The following is a 24,319-nucleotide window of genomic DNA, read 5'->3' as shown; positions in this document are numbered from 1 at the left end:
CTTCAAAAACTACAAAGGACGCTGCTACTTGATTTTAGTCTTGTTGAATTGAACAAACAAAACGCGTTGTCCTTATTTTTTGTTTTTGGGTCAAACAAAAATAGTTACTGAGAAATTTTCAAGGTGTAAATTAGAAAGAAATTCAATTGTTTATAAAGGCATTTCCAGGAATGAATTGCTTAATTAACAGTTTATAATCAAAGATAACCCTTCAAAAGTTCCCTCTTTTTCCTTCATTCTTCTCTTAAGATACAAATTAATGGCAAATCACCATATGTTAATCTGCTATAGATGAAGCTAAGAGTTCATGAATGAGAGTCCTAAACCTCATTAGTGGATTAGCTAGTCATGAAAACGTTAAGTCTCCAATGCAAAATATTTTTAATTTTAGAAAAGAAGAGATTTCAATTCCATCGCTCTTTGACCAAATATTTTAATTAATGAAAAATTTTCAAATATAACTCGAAGTTAATTGAATTGAATGATGAAAGAAAAAAAAAGTTATATCCACTTATAGACAAACTGAATAAAAGCTTGTGACCAAATTATAAAATCAAACATTGCAAATTCTCACAATAAGATGATACAAGAGAATCCCTTGAGAGAGGATTCCTCCTTTTCTCTTTTTCTTTTCGTTTTCTTTTCCATTACCCTAGAATATAGATTTTGTTTTCCTTTGTTAACTTGAACTCAAGGCAGCAAAGCCACCACCTTTCATCATCTGCTTGAACTCTTTGAAATTAACCATTCCATCTCCATCCACATCCACCTTCTTTATCATCCTCTTGCAATCCTCTATAGTTCTTCCTTGCTTCAGCCCCAAAGACGACAGAACCGACCTCAACTCCTCAACCGTGATGAATCCATCTCCATTTTGATCGAAGACATTAAAAGCTTCCTTCATGTCCTCCTCCTCGTCCCTTTCATTCATTATCGTTTGATACAACCCACCAAATTCATCAATATCCACGTAACCATCTCCATTCACATCGATCTTTTCAATCATTTGTGTTAATTCTTTATCGGGGATAAAGATACCGAGGTTCTCTAACGAGTCGCTAAGCTCTTTCTTTGTGATCTTGCCATCTCCATTCCTATCAAACATTTGAAACACCCGGCGAAGCTCGGCTGGATCCATTCCTTCCATCAAAGAACAAATAAAAATAAACCCTAACCAAAAATTTTTCTTGAAAGTTATACAAGCTCAAAAGAAAAAGAAAAAAGAAGCAATGGAAAGAAGGAAGAATGTTAAAAGGCTATGTAGTGCAGAAAGATGATTGAGAAAAACGAAAATTGGAATGAGAGATGGGAAAGATTATTAACAAGGAAAATTCAAAGGGATGAAGTGGTTGGGAAATAATGATATGAACAAAAAGGAGAATAAGCGGTGATTGTTGTTTGAGTAAAATTTGGAGAAAGAGAAGGGTTTTTAAGCATGCAGACTAAAAAAAGTGTAATGAAATCAATGGTTATTAACAGCATGAGATAAACAAGAGGTAGCTGTTTTTTTCTTTTTTTTTGGGTTTTTCTGTTTCTCCTTTGTGTGTGTAGGAAACCCGTTTTTAGTTCAGAAGTCATTGATTTAAGCCTAAAATTACTGTGCTTCTATAGGTATTCGGATTAAATGTGGTATATTTGCAGTTGGTAGGTTACGTGGGTTGGCAGCTTAATTATTTTGATTTGATTATTTTAGGAATTGACGGTCAGTTTCTGTTAATAAAAGGTGAAGATGCTAGCTTGGAAAGTTGCCATTAGCTTGAAGCTACAAAACCTCAATATCTGGCCTTGGATTCACCCAAAAGACAAAGGGTCAAAGGAACTATACAAATGTGTTACTCGCCACTCGGTTCTCAATCACACCCATGTTCCCAACCAATTAACTTTTAATTCAATGCTTAGGTTCTAAGCTTTAATTTGGGGTTAGAAAAATTATGATGACTAGAGTTGGCAAAGATGTAGTGTAGATAGCAGTCAATCTTGTCAAGGTTAACAAGTAAATTTTAACTTTTTCAATGTAAATAATTAATCAAAATGTTTATAATTTTGAATGGGTAACACTTATCATGACATGAAAAACATGCTACTCTTCCCGTTCCGTCTTAAATTGATAGGGAATCTTTTTACTTAAAAAACTTTGATTTTAATATATTTAATATTAAATTTTAAATTTTTTTATAAAAATAAAGTTTCATAAATTTTAATATCAAAAAATTAAAAAATATGAAAATTAATTAAAATTAAATAAAGCAACTTTTTTTTACAAGAAAAAAGAGTTTTAGATGTTGACGAAAAGAGAAAATAATTTTCAAATATTCCAAAAATAAAAGATGAAAAAAATTAGAGGTAAAATTATAGGTAAGGAGTGCAAGAGAAAAATAAATAAAGGTAATACCAATAAAGAAAGAAAATACAAATTGCTAGTGTTTGAGAGTTTTTGGCATGTTGTTAAGAATGTATTTAGTACGGGATAATTTGTTTAAAAATCACGGTAATATGCATTCAATAAAACATCACTTTGTTTGGACATCATTTTATTTAGTAGTAATTTATAAATTTTATATAACAGTGCTCTTAATTCAATAAAATGATAATATTACTGTTTTAGAGAATAATTTAATTCTCGACCTAAAGGATGCGAAAATTTTATAATCATAAGAAAGTAATTTTCAATATTTTTTTTTGAGTAATTTATATTCACCAAAAATATAATCAACATTATCCCAAGAAGCTAGTCACTAAAAATTTTAAAATTTTGGTTTTTTAAATCATTTATTCTAAAAATGTTTTATGCTATAAATTTATATTGATTAGAAAAAAGATAATGAATTTATTTAATAATTTTTATCAAAATTGATTTATATTTTAGATTTTTTTATAAAATAATGTTTAATTATTTTATAAATTGTTAATTCAATAAGTATTAAATATTTTACTTTTTGTGTAAAGTTATTTTAGATATTTTGTATTATACGGTTTGCTTTTTCATATGATACCAAATACATTGATTTAAAAATACAAATGATTTATAATATTATATCCAACACGATAATCTAAGATCACTAATGATTAAGTCACCTTAGTGATCTTATCACCATGATAATTAAATCACAATAATAATTTTGAAAATGATACTAAACACTACTTAAAGGTATTAAATTTGACCATAGTCCTTTTCCCCCTTAAAATTTGATTAACTTTTCAAAACATTGGTAATTCATTAGATTAATATCCTACCACAAATAGATCACCTAGTCTAAAATTTAAAACTATTATATTTATTTTTAGAAAAACATATATAAAAATAAAGTAAATTTTTTTTTTGCTAAAATATTTGAATTTTAAACTTGTTAATTGTCTAACTCTTAAAAATAATTACGTAAATCAATTAAATTATTACAAAGTTCAATAAAAATTTTATTTAAGTTTTGCTTAATATGCACCAAGTTCCCCACTGGGTAATTAATAAATTCAATTTTGTTACACCAAGCACATCTAATAGAGGATAAATGCTTCTTTACATGAAGTAATTCTAATTTTTTTTTTTTTTTTTTTGGTTTGAGATCTCCTAATGTTCGGTAATCACTTTGAATCCCGACTAATTCGAAGTGAAACCAAGTTAAATCTCATAAAAGAAGCAAATTCTCTCAAACTTATTTTTTTTATTCACAAAATTTGAAACCGAAACCTTGTTTAAAAAGAACTAAATTCTTTACCACTCAAACCAACGGGTGTTGGTAAAGTAATTCTAGTTGTTCATGACCTTGAGCAGACAAGAAATAAAGAATACTAGCTAAATGAGATACTTTATTTGAAGAATGTGCATTGATAAAAGAAAATTCTTCTGGAGAGTCTGAAAATAAATCTTCATCAAACTTGGCTTTTTCTTTGCTGCATTACCGTTCATCGGAAATGCAATAATTTCTGGCAGGATACCATTCCATAAAGGAAAGACACATGTCATAATAAATACTATCTCCCCATATCACAAAAATTCAATTCAAACCAACAGTACTTGTTGCTTCCTTGAAACAGTAGACTTTCAGCATAGGGAAAAAAAATGTCCAATAAAGTTTCATGGGAAGATCTTCAAGACAAAATAAAGAGAGTGAAGGCTATGGAGCCTAAACTAGAACTAAGGCTTTTGAATAATAATAAGGTTGATCGGGAATCAAGGCAAGAACTCAATTTGCTGGATTCCCTTGACAATAAACCTTTGAATGCCTTGGAATCAAATAAAAAAGAGCATAGAGAAAAGGCGCAGAAGCGAGATTTCTGTTGCAAATACTGCAACAAGAAATTCTCAAACTCGAAGGCATTGAGAGGGCACCAAACTGCCCATAAACGTGAACGAGCACTTTCCAAGAAAGAAAAGGGAATGATGGATTTATATCATCCATATCCACATTCAGCCATGGCAACAGTTCCAAATCTCGGAACTTTGAACAATCCATGGCAAGAGTTCCAGGCAATGATTAATAATAAACCATACAATTATTTACCAGGATATGCGTATGGAGAAGGGAGGTATGATAAGCCAAATTTCATGAGCTCTCAAATTTCTATGCCCTAATCAGATGACTACTACTGGATTCCTACGAGTGAATTTCCTCAACTGGGGACTACTCCCTTCAACTCGAGCTCTTCCCTCAAAAACGTTCTAGGATTTTCAAATTGCAAAACAAAAATTGCAATTGGAGGTTGATCCTTTTGGAGGTGGATTGTCAACAAATTGAATAATGTGAAGTAACAACCAATGCTGTTCAAACTTTTTCCCTCAATCTCCTCAAGTTTTAGAAAGAGTTATTTCTCTTTTACATGGGTATCTGGTCTCAACATTTTCTTCACTTGTTAAGTTTTCTAGCATAAATTAGTTATAAAACAGCTCTCAAAATTCCCCCTTTTTCTATAAGCGATATGAAAATGCATTCCATCCAGCTTATCAGCTACATTCTCATTTCTATACTGGGCTTTTCTTCCCAAGTCAAGATTTTAACAAAAACATGCAAAAAGAAAAGGAAATAAGTCCTGAGAATTCAAGTTGCAATTTAAAAAAAAAAAAAAGAAAAAAAAGTGGAAAATGTATTCCAACCATGTGCCCAATAAGATCAGTAAAGAAGGAATCTAATTGGGCGAGTAAGTTGGAAATCAATTAGATTGATGATATAGCAAACGAAGAAATTGCCTCAAAACAAATTCGTTTTTTACAACGGTTTTGGGACAGAGTGCGTTTGCAAAAATCTAAAAAAGAAAAAAGGCAAACAGAGATGTGGGATTAACAGAAAAGGAATATGCCAGTAGGAAAAGGGCCTGAAAAATCAGGAAAACAGATCAGTTTCAGGTGAGTGATACTGGCTGAGTTTACCTATCGCAAGTATTTTCCGATTATTTGATTGAGTGGGTGGTTTCCATCTACACCCAACCAAGAAGCTGACTTGCTTTACCATTACTTCCAAATCATAAACCTTTTCTACACACACACACACATATATATAGATAAAGCAAAAAAAAGAAGTACTTCAGATTGGAAGATTTTGTGCGGCATAAACAGAGGAAGACAAACTGCAGCGAGAAGAGGATACTATACATATATAAAGGATCGAAACTTAGGGTTTCGTGAGGTTTTAGTGCTCATCAGGAACTTTGAAAATAACCAACAGGCCCCCAAAGGCCCATATTTCAGTGTAGACCCAAGCTTGCTGAAACATAATCCAATCCAGCACACGATAGAAAGAGGCGCCCCCATTAAAATCCCATTCAAATTTGTCGGCCGAATTATAAAAAACTGTTGGTTCCAAACTTGGATTGTTATAATTAAAATTTGATAATAATGTCTTTAGATTGTTACAATTCCTCATCTCATTGAAAAAACCTATACAAATGAACAGAAAATACTTACTATCTAAATGCTTCTATCAGTTGCATTTGGCCTAGAAAGAATGTAATTGAATCGTAAGATAAAAGTAAATGAGAATTTGTTTTAGAAAAAATCCAAACGAATTTTCTTAAAAAATATCATTTCCTCGGCATTTTGTATGATCCAAACATAAAAAGTGAACTTTGAACAATTTTTGTGCTAGAAAAATAAAATAATAAAAGTTAATTTTGACTTTGAGACACAAGAAACAATTTCAAAAGAAATTATTCCTCTAAAATATATCAAAATCTCAAAACTCTCTAAATAAAAATAATGAAAATAATTATTCATGAAAACCTTTTTATAATTATTCTCTTCAGGCAAAACTAATAAAAAGAATTATGCACAAAGACCTTTTATAATTATTCTCTTTTTATAGTTATTAAAGAGTCATATCCTTTTTACAAATAACCATTTCAGTTGTTTAAAATAACTATAATAGCTCTTTTGTTATTAACTTTTATAAACAAAACATTTCAAACATAATTACTCATGTAAATAGTTATAACTTTTTTATTATTAACTATTAAAAACATTTTTGTTTAAACAAATTTTTTATAGTTAAAACTCATTTCTTATTAACTATGACGTACGTTCATGCTTACACATATTTAAATAATTTTTCATGCTTAAACATATTTAAATAATTTATAACCCATTCGTTATAAACTATTACAGTTCAAATATAATTATTAAAAATAAATCTATTCTCTAAATAATTAGATCTTTTTATCCAGTATGGGGTAAAATCCCACCTAACATTCTAAAGTACCATTATTTTGTTCTACCCTCAAGATGTTTGTTACTGTCAACCAAAGGCATTCCAGAAGGGTCAAAACTCAAAACACAGAACATTGTGCCTGAAGAATTTACCAATGTATCATTGCTTGTAAAAGGCAATCAAGAATCATGGCATAAAAAACGTGTGAAAGTATACATTAACACTATCAACTGGTTTCACATTTGAAGGTTAAAATATGGGAACACATTTCAGTCTATAATGAAACTCTTGCTTTTCTGAAGCTCACACAAAAATCTTCTACAACTTTGAATTGCTAAAAATTCAGTACTAAAAGAGAACTATCCAATGTTTTGGAACAGAAGTAAATCGCCTAAAGACAATGATTGTAGGTGTGGAGCTTCTGTACATGTTTATGTTAAATTTATCCCTCCACAGACTTTAACATGAGAAAGTATTAAATTACTACAAGCTCATCAAATATGCCATGAGAACATTAGCATTTAGCACAAGGGGAAATTCATGAGGCAAACAGGCCATGCAGCCACAATTCTATGACCAAGAAAACTACTGATTTTATTGAGATAACAAATAGAGGCTCTCTTGTATATCATTAGTGGATTTCAGCAATTTCAATATGTAACAACGCTTTCTAGAACCAAAATATACTGAGCATCTTAAGGATATGCTGCTGTAATTAGGTTGTCCGTCCTGAAATTTAGAATCAGTTAACATTTCTTCTTTTGGCTCATAATGCTAGAGGCAAAACTGAAAATCTTACTGCTGTGCTAAACAAGTGATGGCAACCCAGACTAGTGGAAAGGCAGGACAAATCCTCCATTATTTCACACTCTTTACTAACCACCAACCAAGTAGCCTTGAGCGAGGGGCATCCTAGCCAAATTACCTGAGAACAAACATTTTCTTTTTTCCTCCACTCTTCCTATCTACTATAAGAATAATCATATCTTGCCGTCCAAGCTTGACAGATTAAAATTGAAACAATATTGAAGATTATGACTTACATGATATAAGGCATGTTGAGATATCCTTCAGAAAAAGAAACTTAGGAGTATATCTTGAAATATAAGTTGAAAATCGAAGTCTAATTCAGGAACAAAGTTAGGATCACACTTTAAAGAGAAAAAAAGTAACTTCCATTAAACAAACTAACTACAGACATTTAACCTAACAGGACTCAAATGAGTTTCTATTGAATGCTCTACTAATGCCTTAAAGTAAAACAAAGTACACTTTTACTGGGAAACAGAAATTCATATTCGGATTAAGAGTACAAAGCCAGACCAAATTCTTCCCATCTTATTCATTCACTTATCAAAAGCCAAATCTTCCATTTAACATAACAACAAAAGCAAAAGCACTGGCAGGTATAGAAAAACTAAAAATTCACAACCTTTTGAGCTCTATCCTGGTATTAAAGTGCATCTATAGGATGGCCTCTAAACTGGAATGTCCTAGCAATTCAACTTTTATTAGAAACTTCTTTTGCTTGTAACCAATAATATTATTAGAAACTTCTTTTGCTTGTAACCAATAATATTTTGAACCCATCGGACATAATTCAGCTCTGCCCCATACTTTTGCGACTTAGGCTAACACTGAAGGCTAAATTGAATCAAAGATCAGGTGAACTGTTTAAGGCAGTGGATTATCTCCTTTCTAAGAAATCTGAATATCCATTCAAGTGAAATGAACATGCAATTTTTTTTAATGATCTTGGTCACTAGCCAGAAAATTCATAATCTCTACAATTTGATGCTGTACTTATTTAATTCACTCCATGCATGAAGTCACCATACAAAACACACCCTTTGCTTATAAAACATTGGACAATGTAAAATTGCAACACCTATAATCAGTTCACTCCATGCATGAAGTCACTAAACAAAACACTCCCTTTGCTCATAAAACATTGGACTATGTAAAATTGCATCACCTATAATCAGTTATATGTACACTAGGTTTACTGAGGAATTAAAGATCAACAACTAAACATTTAGGAGTAATGTACCGAAAAAATTTCCAGCAAATGTACCTCCATCAAACAACTTTGATACCTCAAATTAACAAAATCAGACACCTTCAAAAGAAACAATCATGCTGTTCTTTATTTGCTACAGCTCTAGAACATCTGTCAAACTACCTAATCTTTAACACTTGAAGAATAATCTCACATTCATTTCAATCACAGTTGCTGGCAATTTCCTTCCAGAAGGGCTCTTACAGTTCCAACATCTTCAGTCCTTCTCCAATGTCAAGCCACAGAACTAACTGCACAGCCATCACTGGATTGTCTATACCACTATTTACAAATCTATTGCTCAAAGACAATGTTCAACCCAGATTCAAATGACAATCTATTGGTTTCAAGATACGTACCAAATAACACAAACAAGCACCTTTTAGAGCATAGACAGTTATACCTAGCATGGCTGATAAAATCCTGAGATGGTTAAACCAAGCCAACCACCTAGAAGCAAAGCCCACCTTCACCCAGGAAACAAGGTCAAGATAAGTAGAAGGATGCAAAGTTTGTTTCCAACGCGGTAATAGATAAAAAAGAAAGGAAATACCGCAATGCTCACAGTTACATAGTAGTTCCCTCTAAGACCATGTGTCATTACTCGGTGTACAAACCCAGAATTCTCGGCTCCCATTACACCAGGTAGCATCAAGCTTTAACCACGAAAAAAATCCACTAAAATTAAATGCAATTTCTAAATAATTTTTAAAACTTATAAATTAATTACCTAAACTTTCCAGCAACCTAATGAAGCATAGGCATTGAAGAAAATCCCAAAATAACATCAAAATCCGTAGAATAACTTGCATTTAAATTCTACGCACCCAAATCACATGGGGGCAGCAATGCACAAAAATCACAAATGAAATCCGTTTCTTTCAATATACCAAAATTATTATTACTCCCACAAAAACAACAGAAATACAATAACAATTCCCTCATATCTCTTTATTTCTCTAAATTTTTATGGAACATCCCAGGGCTTAGGCTCGGGGACAGCGACAACCATACCTTGGAGCTGAGGCGTAAGCACGACCTGACACCCAAGCCTGGAATGCTTATTCAGGATACGACCCCTCGAATTCCTTACCAACACATATTCCTCGTCGTAGGTCCGGAGTGGCAGCTTCTCGAGCCATTCCTGAGCGATGTTGACCTCGCATTCGGCGGAGCAAGCCTCGACCTCCTCGAGGCGGTGAGAGGCCGGATCGATCAGTCCACTGTTAGTCAAGGCCCGAAGTAAGGTCTGGCCCGCTAGGCCAACTATCTCACGCTTCTGGCCTTCTGGGTCGATGGCGAAGAGCTTGACGATCCGGTCGACAACTTTGTTGGAGGAGGATAAGGTGGCGGAGGATCGAGTAGGGACGTGGGAGGAGAGTGTTGGGAAGCGGTGGATGTGGGAGGTAAGTTTTTGGAGTGTTGAAATCGCCATTTTTGGGGAAAGAGAGAGAGAGAGACTGAGAGGGGGTTCAGTTCAAAGGGCCGTTTAAAGTTGGTTTTTTTCAGAAAGTTGGTTTTTTTCAGCAATTTGGTTCGGTTAATCGGAGCTGCTCTCTATGGTTCGGCAGCCTGCAGTGTACCAACATTTTAGGGAAGAAAAAACTTTTTACGCAATATTTTCCAAAATTGTGTTTTTTTTTTTTTTTGAAGGACCAAAAATGTCTGTTTTTTGTTATGAGAAAGTTTTCTTTGTTATGGCAAAGTTTTAATAAATATATAACATAACAACAATCGGTTGTAACATTTTTAATTATAATCATAGTCAATCCATTAATAAAATTAAATAGTTAAGATTATTAAGATTACAATTTTATTTTTAATTTTTATTAGCATTGATATATGAATTAGATTAGAATTCAATTAATTAAAGCTAATTTCGAATAAAAATGTTAATTGATAATTATAATATTATTTTTAATAAATATTAAATTAAAAATAAGTTAAATGAAAATTAATATTTTAAAATTATAATGATTATTATTTTATAAATTATAGAAATGCAATCTATATTAAAAATAAAATTTTTAATGAAAATTGTATTAAATTGAAATTATTAAATTAGATTTGAAATAGAGGACTAAAAATGTATACTCTGATATCTCCCAGGGAAGTAGAATTTAAGTGAGAATATATTAAGAAGCTGATACTTAAAGGTTGGGGATTCAAAATTGATTATGCATTTTTTTTATTTTTACTTAAATAAGTATAAAGGGTTAAGGTTAAGTATAGGATAAAAAGTAAAAAAAAAAAATCAAAACAGAGAAATTACTGATAGCGACATGACATGGTATTAAATAACATTTGAACAATGAGGGAAGGAAGCAGAAATGATGAGGGGGGCTGGGAATTTGAGGTCAAAAGTGCTGAACAATAAAACTCATGGGGAAGCAAGGCATTAGATTCAAAGCTCACAACGAAAGCTAAGAACATCCCCGCGCTTATATCGATCATCTCCAAGTGCAAGCAAGCATTATCTGATCAGCTCTCCATTAATTTTCCTCACCTCTAATAAAACAGGAGGTGATTTTTACAGGAAAAAGCACCTACGGGAACTGAAAATTCTGATAAACAAGGTTATGGAAGAAAATGTGGTTTGTTGCTGTGGAGGAGTACTGCAAACATGTTGCCATCGCCCTGACCCTGAAAAACACATAATCGAGGGAACTTTTAAGATTGATCACAGCCCTTGGCTGTCTCTCTACGCCACTGGACGATCAGTTTCTATTCGGATTTACAGCAGTCAAAAAGTGGATCCATGTTATATATATATATATATATATAAAACCCAAAATACATAAACATTTTCCACATCATGTATTTCATCATACACCATCTTTTAGTTAACATATATTAGAACTAGCTTTTTAACCTTTGCCAAGCACATGATTTTTTAATTTTTTTTATTAACCTTAATTTTTTTATATTACTTTAATAAAAGAATATGCAAACTTTTGTTAATCTATTATATATAATCTTACATTCATAAATGTTAAGTTATAATTAAATAATAATTTATATACACCTATATATTGTAATACTCATTTAAAGTCAAAGCTTTTGTAAATTTTCAAAAAATTATAAAAGTAATTTTTTTCATTAAAAAAAATTAATTTTTCAATTCATTTACTAAACAACAAAAATTTTGTTATTCGTTCTTTTTTGTTCGATCAAAAAAACAAAGTTCAATTTTAAAGAGTCAAGACTTTTATTGTTGGTTTATATGAATTTTTAGTGTTAGGAATATTGTCATCTAAGTTTTTAGATTTATCATGTGATGTTGGTACAACTTCTTTAGGTTTATATTATTTTTTGTGCTATATTATACTATTAATTGTGGTTGGATATTTATAATCATTTCACTATTTTTAATAAAAGTTTACTTTGTCTTAATAAAATAAAAATAGTCAAGATTAATAATTGTTTATAAATTGATATGGATCTATAAAAAATTTATCATTTGATTAAATTGTAAAAGACATTTATATTAGCATAATATTCTTAAACTATTAAATCTTATAAAGCTAAACCGAAAATAAAACATCAAATAATAATAATAATAATAATATTTATATATATATATGATTGAACAACAAAACATAATTATTAATTTGCTCATAACCATTTACTTTTTATTAATTCTTATTTTTTACATATATATACTTTTAACATATATAATTTTTTTTTTATTAGAACATAAATCAAATATACAATCGAGAATGTGTATATAATTTAAATTTTTTGTACTTATGCATAGCAAATAGTCAGCTTAACTAAATATATATATATATATATAATATAAACAAATGAACTATTTTTTTAGAATAAATCAAATCCAATTGTAATATCATATAATACAAATAAAACCAAATGAAATGTTTGAAGAAACAAACAAATAGAGGAAATCAAAAATAAATAAAATACGAAAATTGTGCTCTCAATTTTCTTTCATTATTGAAATCTAAAAAATAAAAAATAAAAATCAATATTTAAAAAAAATAATCCAACACCGTCACATACTTATTTTTAAAACAAAAATAATAATGAAAGAAACAAAAGACTAATAAAAGCATAAAATGAATTTACTTTTACATGAATATAATGTGATTATTATTTTTTCCAACTTTTGCCCATTCCTATCAACACCTATAAATAATAATTGTCAAATAATAGAAATTATACTCTTCAATTTCTAATACCAATAATAAAAAATAAAATAACATTGGTTAGGAGGTGATGCTCTCACTTTATGAGCTATTTGTTTTTACTTTGAGATTCTAATTTCAACAAATAAAAATTTATTAAACTTACACACATATATACATACATATATATGTAGAGTTATGATTAAATCTTAAAAGAAAAGATAAATTATAATTTATATATTTAAATTTAAAATTTATGTAAAATCTTTAATTTTTTATAGAGTTTGATTTGAATTTAAATAGATATCCAAAAATATTAAATTTAGATAATTTATTAAATAAAATTATTTGACATTGGATAAAAATTATTAAGTCTATATATATTTGGAATTATGACTAAAATTAAAAAGAAAGGTAATTTATAATTTAATATATTTGAATTTCAAATTTATAAATTTTTTTAATATTTTATATATTTTGATTTGAATTTACATATTTATCCAAATATATTAAATTTAAATAATTTATTAAATGAGTTACTTATTAAATAATATAATATAATCATTATCCTACACATGATGAAGAAAGACTATCCGCATAAACATTTATGTCAACACATCTTATCTGGTAACTTTGTATCTTATCATAATATATATATATATATATTAGTCCTACGTATTACTATAAGATTATTTTTATTTTTTTAAATTATATCTTAAATATGTGATAAGCAAATTTTTTATGTCTAAGTTTCAATATATGAAATATATAGACAAATATATATATTTTTATTTTTTAATATAAATTATAACTTAATTATATATAAATATATTTTTATTAAATTAAAATATTAAATAATATTTTTTTAAATAATATATATAAATATAAATTAAATAAATAATAAAATATATTCTTTTATATACCTCGAAAAAGCTAAGACAGAACACCTCAAATCTTATCTCGACTTAACTCAAATTATTCAAAAAAGCAAAACTTAATGCAATCCTTTTAAAAAAAAAAAAAAAAAAAAAACTTTGATTGGACTATGTAAGTTGTTTTGACATCTCTACATTCATTAATTTTTTTTTTCAAAATTTATTTAATAAATTAAATTTTAAAAAACAAAAAAAAGACAAAAAAAAAAAGCAAATGGGTTGGCAAGTCAATTTATTAATTAATGTATTAAATAATATTTTTGATAAAAAAATATATATATAATTAAATACATAATAAATATATATTTTTTATGTATTCCAAAACCTTATTCTTATCGGAGCTAAATTAAAAAAATTCAACTAAATTATCTCGAATTAAAAGAAAATGCACTAATTAGATCAAAATAAATTGAGACTCATTAGATATGAATTATTTTATCATTTTTATCTCAATTGATTTTGTTAATTACAAAATTTATTTAAAAAAAATAGAATTAAAAAAAATAAAATCTAAAAAGAAAAATATTTTATAAAACAAAGAAAATAAAAAAGGAAAGAGATATGACATGGATACTAAAACAAGATGAAACACTTTAAATTTGATTCCAATCGCACTTTATTTTTTTAAAAAGATCTCAGATCTAATCTCTATTTTTTTTTAAATAATGCATTTAAATTAGATCGTTATAAATTAAAATCAATTGAATACTTATTATTGTATTATTTCTAATTTTATTGATTTCTATATAAAATTTATCTAATAAAAAAATCAAACAAAAATAAAAAAAAAAGAGATTAGTGAAAGGGAGAAGTGCCACGTGGACACCTCCCTTTACACTAATCTCTACAAAATTAATAATATAGATAAGGTTCTTCAATTGATAATTTAATAGTATTTACTGTTATAACAATTAATCCTACGCTTCATGGGCTATAAAGTAATGTAATTAACAGGCACCAAGAAAGGATTAGAAAGTGAGAACGCATACCTATTCCAGGGGACAGTGTCACGCAGAGAAAAGATTCCAATCACGAAGAGTAAAATCAATCTGCCAACGAGAATAATCGAATTTAAATTGAAATTTGCGGTGGTGCCAGAATTCGGGACTCCAGGGGCTTTTGTTATAGAAAACAGAGACAAGCATGAGTTCTTCCTTAAATCGGCCAGTCTACAGTACAGTAAACCTGCTACCGACGATCAGAAGTTCCACTTCTATTGTAGTTCCTGGGTATACCCTCTCGACAAGACCGGTGTTAAACGGGTCTTCTTCTTAAACCAAGTATGTTAAGTAACATCAATTCTTCCAGCGATTCACATTGCTTACAATTTTTTTTTACTATAATTGTACAATTATTGGGTTTTGCACGAATCTTTTTGTACAATTTGTAACTAAAACATACTTTTTATATTAACTTGAGCAGCCACTCGTTTATATTGTTGCCCTCGCCTGACAGTTATATCTTCCAAGGGAAACGCCTCCCGGGTTAGAAAAATTGAGACAGAAAGAACTTCAGAAACTGAGAGGAGGGTTGAAAGATGAGAGGAAACAATGGGATCGAATATATGATTATGATTACTATAATGATCTTGGGGATCCTGACAGTGGCCGAGAGCATGCTAGGCCTGTTTTGGGAGGTTCTGCAGACTATCCGTATCCACGCAGGTTAAGAACAGGCCGCCCTCCTTGCCAGCATGGTACATATAATCCTGTTTTTAATTCCCTCGAGTTTTTTAAAAATTGAAGAATTCAGAAATTATGATAGTTTTTTTTTTCTTGGATGGAATTTCTTCTCAATGTTGGCTTCTTGGGTATTTGTTGTATACAGACCATTTAGCTGAGTCTCGGCCAGCAGGCTGCTTTCAAACTTATGTTCCACCTAATGAGCGATTGAGCCACGAGAAACAAGAAGAACTTAGAAACAACTTCGTCGATGCTCTTGTGCGATTTCTCACCACGAAGCAAGAACACCCACCCTGGTCGTATCAAGAATATCCCGATATCATCAAGAAAATTGTACATTTTTTTGTTCCCAGGGATGCACTCCCAACAGGAGATTTTAGGATTGTTCAGTCCATCGTAGATTTCTTTAGAAGGAAGCCAAAATCACCACCCCATCAAGATGCTCGCCCTTAAGACTTGTTCTCTGAAAAACAAGAAAAAGAAATGGATGAGTCGGACAAGCAGAAGCTGGAAAAGTTGGTAATGAGACTTTTAAGAAAGTTGTTGCTACTGCAACCAAAAGACCCCTTGTGAACTCACAATTACCTTCTATTATAGCAGGTTAGATGGCCATATTAGATTTGATCTTTAGTATAACTAGCATCTCCAGGTTGGAGTTGGGCATTCTGTATATGACTAATATTCTTCGTCCTGCTTGTTATTGTCAGAGGACGAAGACGCACGGTTTGAGGAAACAGAGTTCGGACGCCAATTGCTTGCAGGAACCAATCCAGTTCGAATCCGGCTCTTTAAGGTCCATCTTTCCCAAAATTCAGGTTTCATAATATATATTAATAATATTCTAGCCAAATTTATATTTAATATATTTTCGATATATAAATTTTATACATTATAATAAATTATATGATAATATTTTATTAATAAATAAATATCAAATTTTCAAATAAATATATATAAATTGAAAATTTTTATAATTATTAATTAATAATTAATGAATTATCATTATTTAATGGTTGATAGAATAGATTGACATCTTCAACTCAAAAAAGAAAAAAAAAAAACCTTGCAGGAAGTCTCATCTCTACACCCATGGAGCCATCGTCTTGAAAAGGTAAAGAGAAAACATGTTTTTTCAAGATAGATAGCGTACTATCAACAAAGAAAGTCATGTCAACAACATGATAAGGATTCGATTGTTTCGCGAAATAAAGAAAGTTATATCAATAAAATAATAAGATTTCGATTATTTTGTGAAAAATAATTTTAAAAAAATAATTTTTAAATTTTTATACATTTATTTAATAAAAAATTAATTAATTAATGAAAAATTATTTATTGATCAATAAAAAAAATTTTAAAAAAATTATCTTACGAATTTAAAAAAATATTTTTCACAAAAAATTACTTACAAATAAAATTATATATCAATATTTTTTAGTATACTTTTATTTATAAATAATATTATATTATAATATATTAATAAATCATATATTAATAAATAATATTATAATATATTAATAAATAATATACTATTAAAATAATGTATTAATAAATAGTATAATAATTAATATTATTAATTTACTTAATAAATATTATAATAATATATTAATAAATAATATACCATTAATATAATAAATTAATAAATATTATTAATAAATAATATATTAATATATTAATAAATAATATAAAAATAATAAATAGTTTTATTTTAAGTACTTTTTATATTAACATAATATTTAATATTAAATATTATTAAAATATAATTATTTTTTAATATTAATAATTTTAACAATAAATAATTTCAATATATTTTAATAATAATTAATTTTTAATATTTTAATAGTTATATTAATATTATTTGAAAAAAATAAGATTTTCAAAAATTAATTAAATAATAAAAAATATTTTTTATTAATTTATCTAAACAACATAAAATTTCTTTCAACTAAAAAAATGTGAATAGTTTCTAAAACTCATTATTCGAAAGATTTTTTTTCGAAACAAACTGAACTTCACTTCCTAAATATATACTACTACACGGCGCAGGGAATGAGTGCAGATAAGGCATTCATCTTGGAACACGATGACTACCTCCTGCCATTTCTAGATCTGATAAATAGCGAAGGTGTCTGCGCTTATGCAACTCGAACAATACTAGTAGCACGCTCAACTTTGGAGACAATAGAACCAATCGCAATAGAACTTCGCTTGCCTAACTCCAAAAGGGTCGTATTTCCAGATGATGAAATGCTCTGGCAGTTTGCAAAAATGCATGTTGCAGCCAACGATGCCGCTTACCACCAGTTGGTTAGCCATTGGTAAATGCTGTAATTAATTTCTTTGCTATAATTAAGGAAAGCTCCTACTTTGACCGTAAATTTACAATCATTGCAATAGATTGAATCCTAATATTATATTTATTTTTTTGAACCCCTTTCCAATCAAGGTTGCATACTCACGCAGTAATTGAGCCATTCATTATTGCCACTAGAAGACAGTTGAGCGTGATGCATCCAATTCATCGGCTATTGGATCCTCATTTCAAAGACACCTTACATATAAATGCATTGGCTCGAGGCATCTTCCTCAATGCAGGTGGAATTGTAGAGACGACATTTTTTACAGGTGAATTTTCCATGAGGTTGTCTTCTCAATTGTATAAAGAATGGAGATTTGATGAGCAAGCCCTTCCAATGGATCTTGAGAAAAGGTAATTTATAAATCAAACTTGTATTACTTCTTCATTTGGTACGTATAGGAGAATGAATGGTGACCGAATTGCTATCAATTAAACATGGGAGATAAAATGCTATAGAATTTTTTTATCTATAGATGAATGTTCCAAGAAATGATTTGATCTATGGAATTTTGCCAAAAGAAATGATTTTATCTTTGGAAGCGTGCTTGTGTCAAGATATAGAATTCATTTCACTGGATTTATGATAACAATAACTTTTCAGAGGTATGGCAGTAAAAGCAGAAGAAACTCTCACAGAAAATGTCTCGAAAATAAAGGAGAAGCAAACAGAAATGAAACCGGTAGAAAGAGACGAGAATGTGATAGAATTAGACAAGAATACAGTAACAGATAAGACTCCGGATGAAAAGGTGAAACTTCCCTCTCGGGTGAAGCTCATTTTAGAAGACTATCCCTATGCTAAGGATGGAATTGAGATATGGGATGCCATCGAGACATGGGTGAGAGAATATGTCAACATTTTCTATGAAAACGACGATGCTGTCAAGAAAGATGAGGAAATCCAATCATGGTGGTCTGAAATTAGAAATGAGGGACATGGAGATCAAAAGTTAGGGTGGTATGACCTTACAACTCGTGAAAAACTCATAATGGCTGTAACAACTCTCATATGGATTACTTCGGGTCTGCATGCTGCAGTTAACTTTGGGCAATATTAATATGCCGGTTGGCCTCCGAATCGTCCTATGTTATTAGGGAAGTTTATTCCAAGTATAAATGAATTTGAGGAGATGAACAAGAATCCTGATGAGTCCCTTGAGAAGTTCATTCCCCAGATGTTGCCTGAAAATTTTCAAATGGCATTTGTTGTAGCAGTAATGGACCTTCTCTCACGCCACACATCTGATGAAGTTTACTTGGGTCAAAGGCCACCTGAAAACAATTGGGAAGAGAATGAAATTGTTGACAAGAAATTCCAAGATTTCAGACAGAAACTTAAAGACATAGAGTAAAAAATATTGGATAGGAATAAAACATATAGTCTGATGAACAGGTGGGGGCATGCCAAGATTCCCTACAAGCTTCTGTACCCTGACACATCCAAAACCAAGGCTCCCTCCAAGGTGAAAGGCAGACCGGAGAAGATGGGTATTAATTCAATGGGAATCCCTAACAGCATATCCATATAGCAAAATATGCAATTCTTCATTGCCATTGCAAACTCCTGGACAAAAATCTTCGTTTAATCAGTTTCAATAAGCATAAACTCTTCAAATGTATTCTGTTGACTTTCATCATCAGTATATTAACTGTATAGGAAAAAAAAAATTCTTAAACCTTCCATTCAACTTTTTTATTTTTGCTTTTCAAAGCAATATGTATAACTCTTCATCGCATGTATCTAAACATGTTTCTTTATTTTCACTTTTCAAAGCAAAGCCAACTAACTTTGAAAATTATCACAAATAACTTAGATTTTTCTGAGTTTCAGATTCATAAGGCTTACTTTGAAGTTTCAATTCTCTTAGCTTATAAATCATTTAAACAAATCAATTATACTATTAGAAAGTTCACATTTCATACTACAAAAGCCCGCGGAGAATCGACCAAAAAACTTATCCGAAAGTAGAGTTTTAGCGACCTAAATTTGAGCTGTTAGAATCATCAAATACCTATTTTTCCAACTTCAAAAAAATTCATAACTTCTAAAATACACACCCAAATGAAGAGCTTCAAAGTTCATTGAAAAGGTCTTGAAGAGACCTTTTCATAAATAGCAAATATGCCACTGGAAAATCACCGGAAGGTTGCCGGAAAAATTAAAAAGTTAAAACTAAATTTAAGTTTGTAGGAAAATGATTAAAAATTCATAAATTTATAAAGGATTGTATTTAATCTTACCATATTGTGTAAAATCTAACACCCCAAGTTTGAAATCTCCACTAACAACAACAACAACAATAAATTAAGTATTGTATCCCATAACTTTAGGGTCAGCTGTATGAAAGGCCAAAAACAAAATCATGTTAGGTCAAAGTTTTGAATCTTCAGTAAATAAACAAGCATCTAATTAATAAATTGATATACTTGGAACGTGAGGTTATTGAAATGTTTGAGGTTGTCTGGTTAATCAGACTAGGGGAAAAAAACAGGGATTTAGTAGTAGACTCACTAAATGGTGATATTCATTTTTTTTCATTAAAAAAAAACAAAAAACAAAACTCTCAGCTACAGTAAACTCTTGCTTGTTTTTCTCTTAAAAGATGAAACTTTGAAAAATTAAAGGCAAAAAAATGTTAAAAAGCCCAACAAATTTCCATTTCTTACTCACAAAGAATAAATATATGCTTTACTTGGTAGAGGGGCATAGCAATAGAGAATGTGGAAACTTTTTTAACATAGTAATCAAGTTTAATAACCACTTTATAATTTTATAACAGAAAAGTTGGATTACAAAATTTTTTCTTTATGGCACTTAGGTGTTCAGTCCAAAGCTGAAAACACTAGGTTCAAACCCCTCACCTTCCTCCCCTCAAAATTTTAACTTCCATTAAAAAGTTTTTTCTTTCTTTTTCTGTACATCCTCCCTACAAAACAAAATCTAAAAGTCAAAAAGCAAAATCCAAATATGATAGCACTTAAGTCTTCAACACATGATAAATGATAATTACTCAAATCGAGGTGTATAAAGATTAGAACAGTATTATCAGAGGTACAAGGGAAATGATAGCAAATGAAACCAAATATTGGTCAATCTGGCTTGATGTGGTCTAGCTAAATTTTCAAATATACTGCTGCAATCCAGGCAATTGGTCTACAAGAAAATTTTCTGAGTTCTTAAAATGTTCTAGGCATCAACTCCAAGCCTACAACTTAGTTGAAGGCTTGAAGCAAATACAGATATTATCCTTGAGAAGTGAACTTTCATACCTCATAAGTCATCCAAGTTAAAATCAAGTCATTGCACCAGTAAATCTCTGATGTCTTTGTTTCAGAACCACTTTGAGAAAAGCAATCAGGACTTGCAGCGGCTTTGTCTAATTAACTTGCTAAATCTGCCTCCCATAAACCCAAACTACATGCCCTCTTGTAAGTCTCGTAACCTGCTGCCCTTAAGCCTTCTGTGACCAATTCCCTTAATGATCCACTGGTTCCTTCACTACTCATCACATCCAATAGAGCTTGATAGATTAGGTCACAAGAAAACCACAATGGCACAGCTCTTATCAACTAAACAGACATCAAAGTCTTTAGAAAAAACATCATGGAACCCTTGAAGCAGGCTTTTAAGCATTCTAGCAAACAACCTATCCCTAAATCTCCATAAGAAAACTCAGTCCTCACAGCCTACTTTTCTCGGGCTCTTTGTCCAAATTTTGATACCCCCATCAACTGATTCTTGGGAACTTCCGAAACATGATTTGAAGACACTTGCATACCAATCAACAAGAAAGTAACATTCTCACCACCAGACTGGAAAGCACCAGGAGTGATTTTTAGCACAGAGCATAATTTTGCAAACAAGTGAGATATTTTCACAACAGTTTGCCCATGAATCTTGCCTTCATCTAACAAAGCTAAAGACCCAATATTATGTACAAAAGACATCAACATGAAGCGCAAACAATAACATAATGATTGGTAGTTCTTGTACATAACCAAGTTAGATAAGTACGAAAGGAGATATTGATGAAAATCAGCAGCATATATAACTAGAGAGACACACTAACCTCTGTGGGAATTTTCCACGTCAATTGGTGCAAAAAAACGATTCTTGAGGTAAGATATGGCTGCAGGTATGTTGGTCACATTTTCTAAAGGACCAATTTCCTTCATCAGATGGTTAACATCAAATATATGTGGGAAAATTGATCGTAAAGAGCAAAGGAACTTATCCATGTTGAGAGGAAGTGGAGCTATGAATTTTGAATGGATAACTGAAAAATCTGCAGGACAAGTTATTCTTTAGGTGTATCATTAATTGAAAACATAACCAACAATAATATAGTTTGAAATTACTAGAAACTTTTCTATATAGATGCACCATTAAGGGTATTGTGGGAGACAACAGGTTTCTGTGAAGCAGATATCAAATCGATCCTTTCTTGAAAGCCTATTATTTTCTTGTTTTGTTCCTCTTCAACATTCTGAAGCTCCCTCTGTTAATCAAGATCCCATTGACAGAGTTTAGAAAGAACCAAACCACTCATTATTATCAAGGATTGAGATTTATTTGCTACCTCAAAAAGACTTTATCTCCTTTTGAACTTGTTAAAATAACACGAACTCCCTGGATTCCACCACTACCAGCCTTTGCTGGGATTTTCAAAGCAACAAGGTCATCATGGAACTCTGCCAACATCTATAACCAATAAAGAAATTTCAAGATATTAATAGCAAAAAAAAAGCCCAAAAGATTGTCATTTCCTATAACTGCATCCCATGAGATTTACTTTTGCGTCACTCCCTTAATTGAAGGATCTTAATCTTAATCAGGTGAGTATACCTCTAACACAAGTTGAAGTTGACGTTCACTGCAAACGTCTATTGACATGCATGGTCTAGATCCATACCATTCACCCCTAAAATAAGTTTTCTCAGTGATTCTACGAGAGCTTATGCCAAGAAGAAGTAAACACACTGAACAATAGGAAATGATGAAAAGATACTAAATAACCAAATATCTAACACAGCATCTTTCATCATCCGTCCTTCTGCTTGAGGAGTCTGTTCATGCTTTTTTCCAATGCTTAACACGTGATTTAACCCTTTCTACAAATACTGTATCAGCAAAGTAGGTAGGGAAGAAGAAGGTTCCATAACATTATTTATAGCAATTGGATTGCCCATTCGAACTTTTGCTACTAACTCTTGTTCTCTGGATAAGTATGATATACCTATCAAAAAAGGAAGAACTCTTTCAGCTTAGCTCAAAATTCCACTGACAATTTAGATCCCAATTATGATTTCTTTTTTCACTTAGTTTTGTTACTTGTCATCGTGTAGAGAACATCAAATCAATACAGAAAGTTTTCAAAAAGAGAAGAGAATAGGCTTTTTACCATCATAAATGCAGGCATTAAATCGAAACCTTGTTGAGCCATAGCTGTCAAATTCGAAGTTTGACATGAAAAACTGTAAGATGGCATCCCAATGTGGGATGTTTAATTCATCCCTATGGAAAAAGTGGAAGTTATATCTGCAATGACAATTCAAATAAATAAATAAATCCATTAGGACCTAAACGAAAAGAAAACTAATAATTAATTTTTAAAAATAAAAGCTACTAATTTTTTAAATCGAAAAGCATTTAATATAATCCTGAAATTTCCCATAGCTAAAAAATTTGTTCTAATCTTCCAGTTACACTAATGATTGCTTTCGTTTTCTTCTTCTAAAATTCCTTAATTTTACAAATAATAATCCTGAAATTATTTTTTGATAGCTGAAAATTTTCAAAATTTAACAGAAATTTACTCACTGCAACTTAAAATTATTTTTTTTCAAAAATAAATGAATCATTATATATATAATAAGGTCGACAATTCATGGATGGGCAGTGACTTTGGAGCCAAAGATGGGAAAGGGGAAGATGGCAAACTGGAGGAACTGGAAGCGTTCAGCGGCGCGTCGGGCCTTGAGGGAGGCGGTTTTCGGCTTGTCGAAGGAGGAGACGCAGTGCCAAGTGGCGGAGAAAGATACTGTGTTCTGGAGGGAAACTGTGACGAAGTCAGAAGAGGAGAGGTGGGACTTGAACTCCTGAAGTGAGTCGTTGAAGTTGGGTTTCGTTACCTGCTTTACGCCCCATTGGAGACAATGCCGATGGTTCTTTTGGGAAATTTTGGTGCAAAACAGACGCCTTCGTATTAAAGCTACCATTTTTTCCTCTTCCCTCTATCTTTGCCTTGATTCTCAGGTTTTGGAGTTGTGAAGTACATTTTCTGTTGGGTCGGGAAACCCGCAAAATAGCCCATAAATTGGGCCGGGCCAGAGCTTGGGCATCTGGCCCAACATTTTCTTTATTCCTTTATATATTTTTAAAGTAAAATTAAAACATCCAACCCCAAAATATAAGATATAAAGCTTAGAGTCTTATTGTTGTTATTATTTGAACGATATTAAAACCCTTAAAAAGAATTTCATCTTAAAGGTCTCCAATTTGAA

The 24,319-nt window shown here is 30.6% G+C and overlaps 3 protein-coding genes and 2 pseudogenes across 5 annotated transcripts; 2 read left to right on the top strand and 3 right to left on the bottom strand.

The window, feature by feature from the left end:
* Nucleotides 1–496: 496 nt before the first annotated feature.
* On the bottom strand, nt 497–1,319 carry LOC111306175 (calmodulin-like protein 3). Its single transcript, XM_022904084.2, has one exon. The coding sequence runs from the start codon at nt 1,145–1,147 to the stop codon at nt 680–682; it is 468 nt and encodes a 155-aa protein (XP_022759819.1). The 5' UTR covers nt 1,148–1,319; the 3' UTR covers nt 497–679.
* Nucleotides 1,320–4,057: 2,738 nt separating this feature from the next.
* Nucleotides 4,058–4,570, top strand: LOC111306466 (zinc finger protein 1-like). The gene has a single exon (XM_022904319.2). It carries the CDS (start codon nt 4,058–4,060, stop codon nt 4,568–4,570), a length of 513 nt encoding a protein of 170 aa, XP_022760054.1.
* Nucleotides 4,571–9,476: 4,906 nt separating this feature from the next.
* On the bottom strand, nt 9,477–10,286 carry LOC111305479 (2Fe-2S ferredoxin-like superfamily protein). Its single transcript, XM_022903058.2, has one exon. The coding sequence runs from the start codon at nt 10,127–10,129 to the stop codon at nt 9,662–9,664; it is 468 nt and encodes a 155-aa protein (XP_022758793.1). The 5' UTR covers nt 10,130–10,286; the 3' UTR covers nt 9,477–9,661.
* A 690-nt stretch (nt 10,287–10,976) lies between these two features.
* On the top strand, nt 10,977–19,579 carry LOC111305477 (putative linoleate 9S-lipoxygenase 4; annotated as a pseudogene). The gene is made up of 12 exons (XR_016331736.1): nt 10,977–10,984; nt 11,086–11,154; nt 11,231–11,454; nt 11,930–11,992; nt 14,729–15,054; nt 15,230–15,470; nt 15,602–16,056; nt 16,164–16,249; nt 16,526–16,567; nt 17,503–17,774; nt 17,903–18,166; nt 18,417–19,579. The product of XR_016331736.1 is annotated as a putative linoleate 9S-lipoxygenase 4 (transcript).
* On the bottom strand, nt 18,490–24,219 carry LOC111306465 (poly(A)-specific ribonuclease PARN-like; annotated as a pseudogene). Its single transcript, XR_016331113.1, has 10 exons — nt 23,706–24,219; nt 23,218–23,354; nt 22,847–23,052; nt 22,662–22,770; nt 22,396–22,517; nt 22,200–22,312; nt 21,886–22,101; nt 21,086–21,732; nt 19,234–19,379; nt 18,490–19,087 (listed from the first exon to the last, which is right to left on the bottom strand). The product of XR_016331113.1 is annotated as a poly(A)-specific ribonuclease PARN-like (transcript).
* Between the last annotated feature and the right edge of the window lie 100 nt (nt 24,220–24,319).

This window comes from Durio zibethinus, chromosome 21, assembly GCF_047325235.1.
Source record: "Durio zibethinus cultivar Kanyao isolate XHJ-2024 chromosome 21, ASM4732523v1, whole genome shotgun sequence".
Taxonomy (NCBI): Eukaryota; Viridiplantae; Streptophyta; class Magnoliopsida; order Malvales; family Malvaceae; genus Durio; species Durio zibethinus.
This window is presented reverse-complemented; position numbering and strand designations above follow the sequence as displayed.

Coding starts and splice junctions, on each gene's coding strand:
- LOC111306466 (XM_022904319.2), top strand. CDS start 4,058: ATGTCCAATAAAGTTTCATGGGAAGATCTTCAAGACAAAATAAAGAGA.
- LOC111306175 (XM_022904084.2), bottom strand. CDS start 1,147: ATGGAAGGAATGGATCCAGCCGAGCTTCGCCGGGTGTTTCAAATGTTT.
- LOC111305479 (XM_022903058.2), bottom strand. CDS start 10,129: ATGGCGATTTCAACACTCCAAAAACTTACCTCCCACATCCACCGCTTC.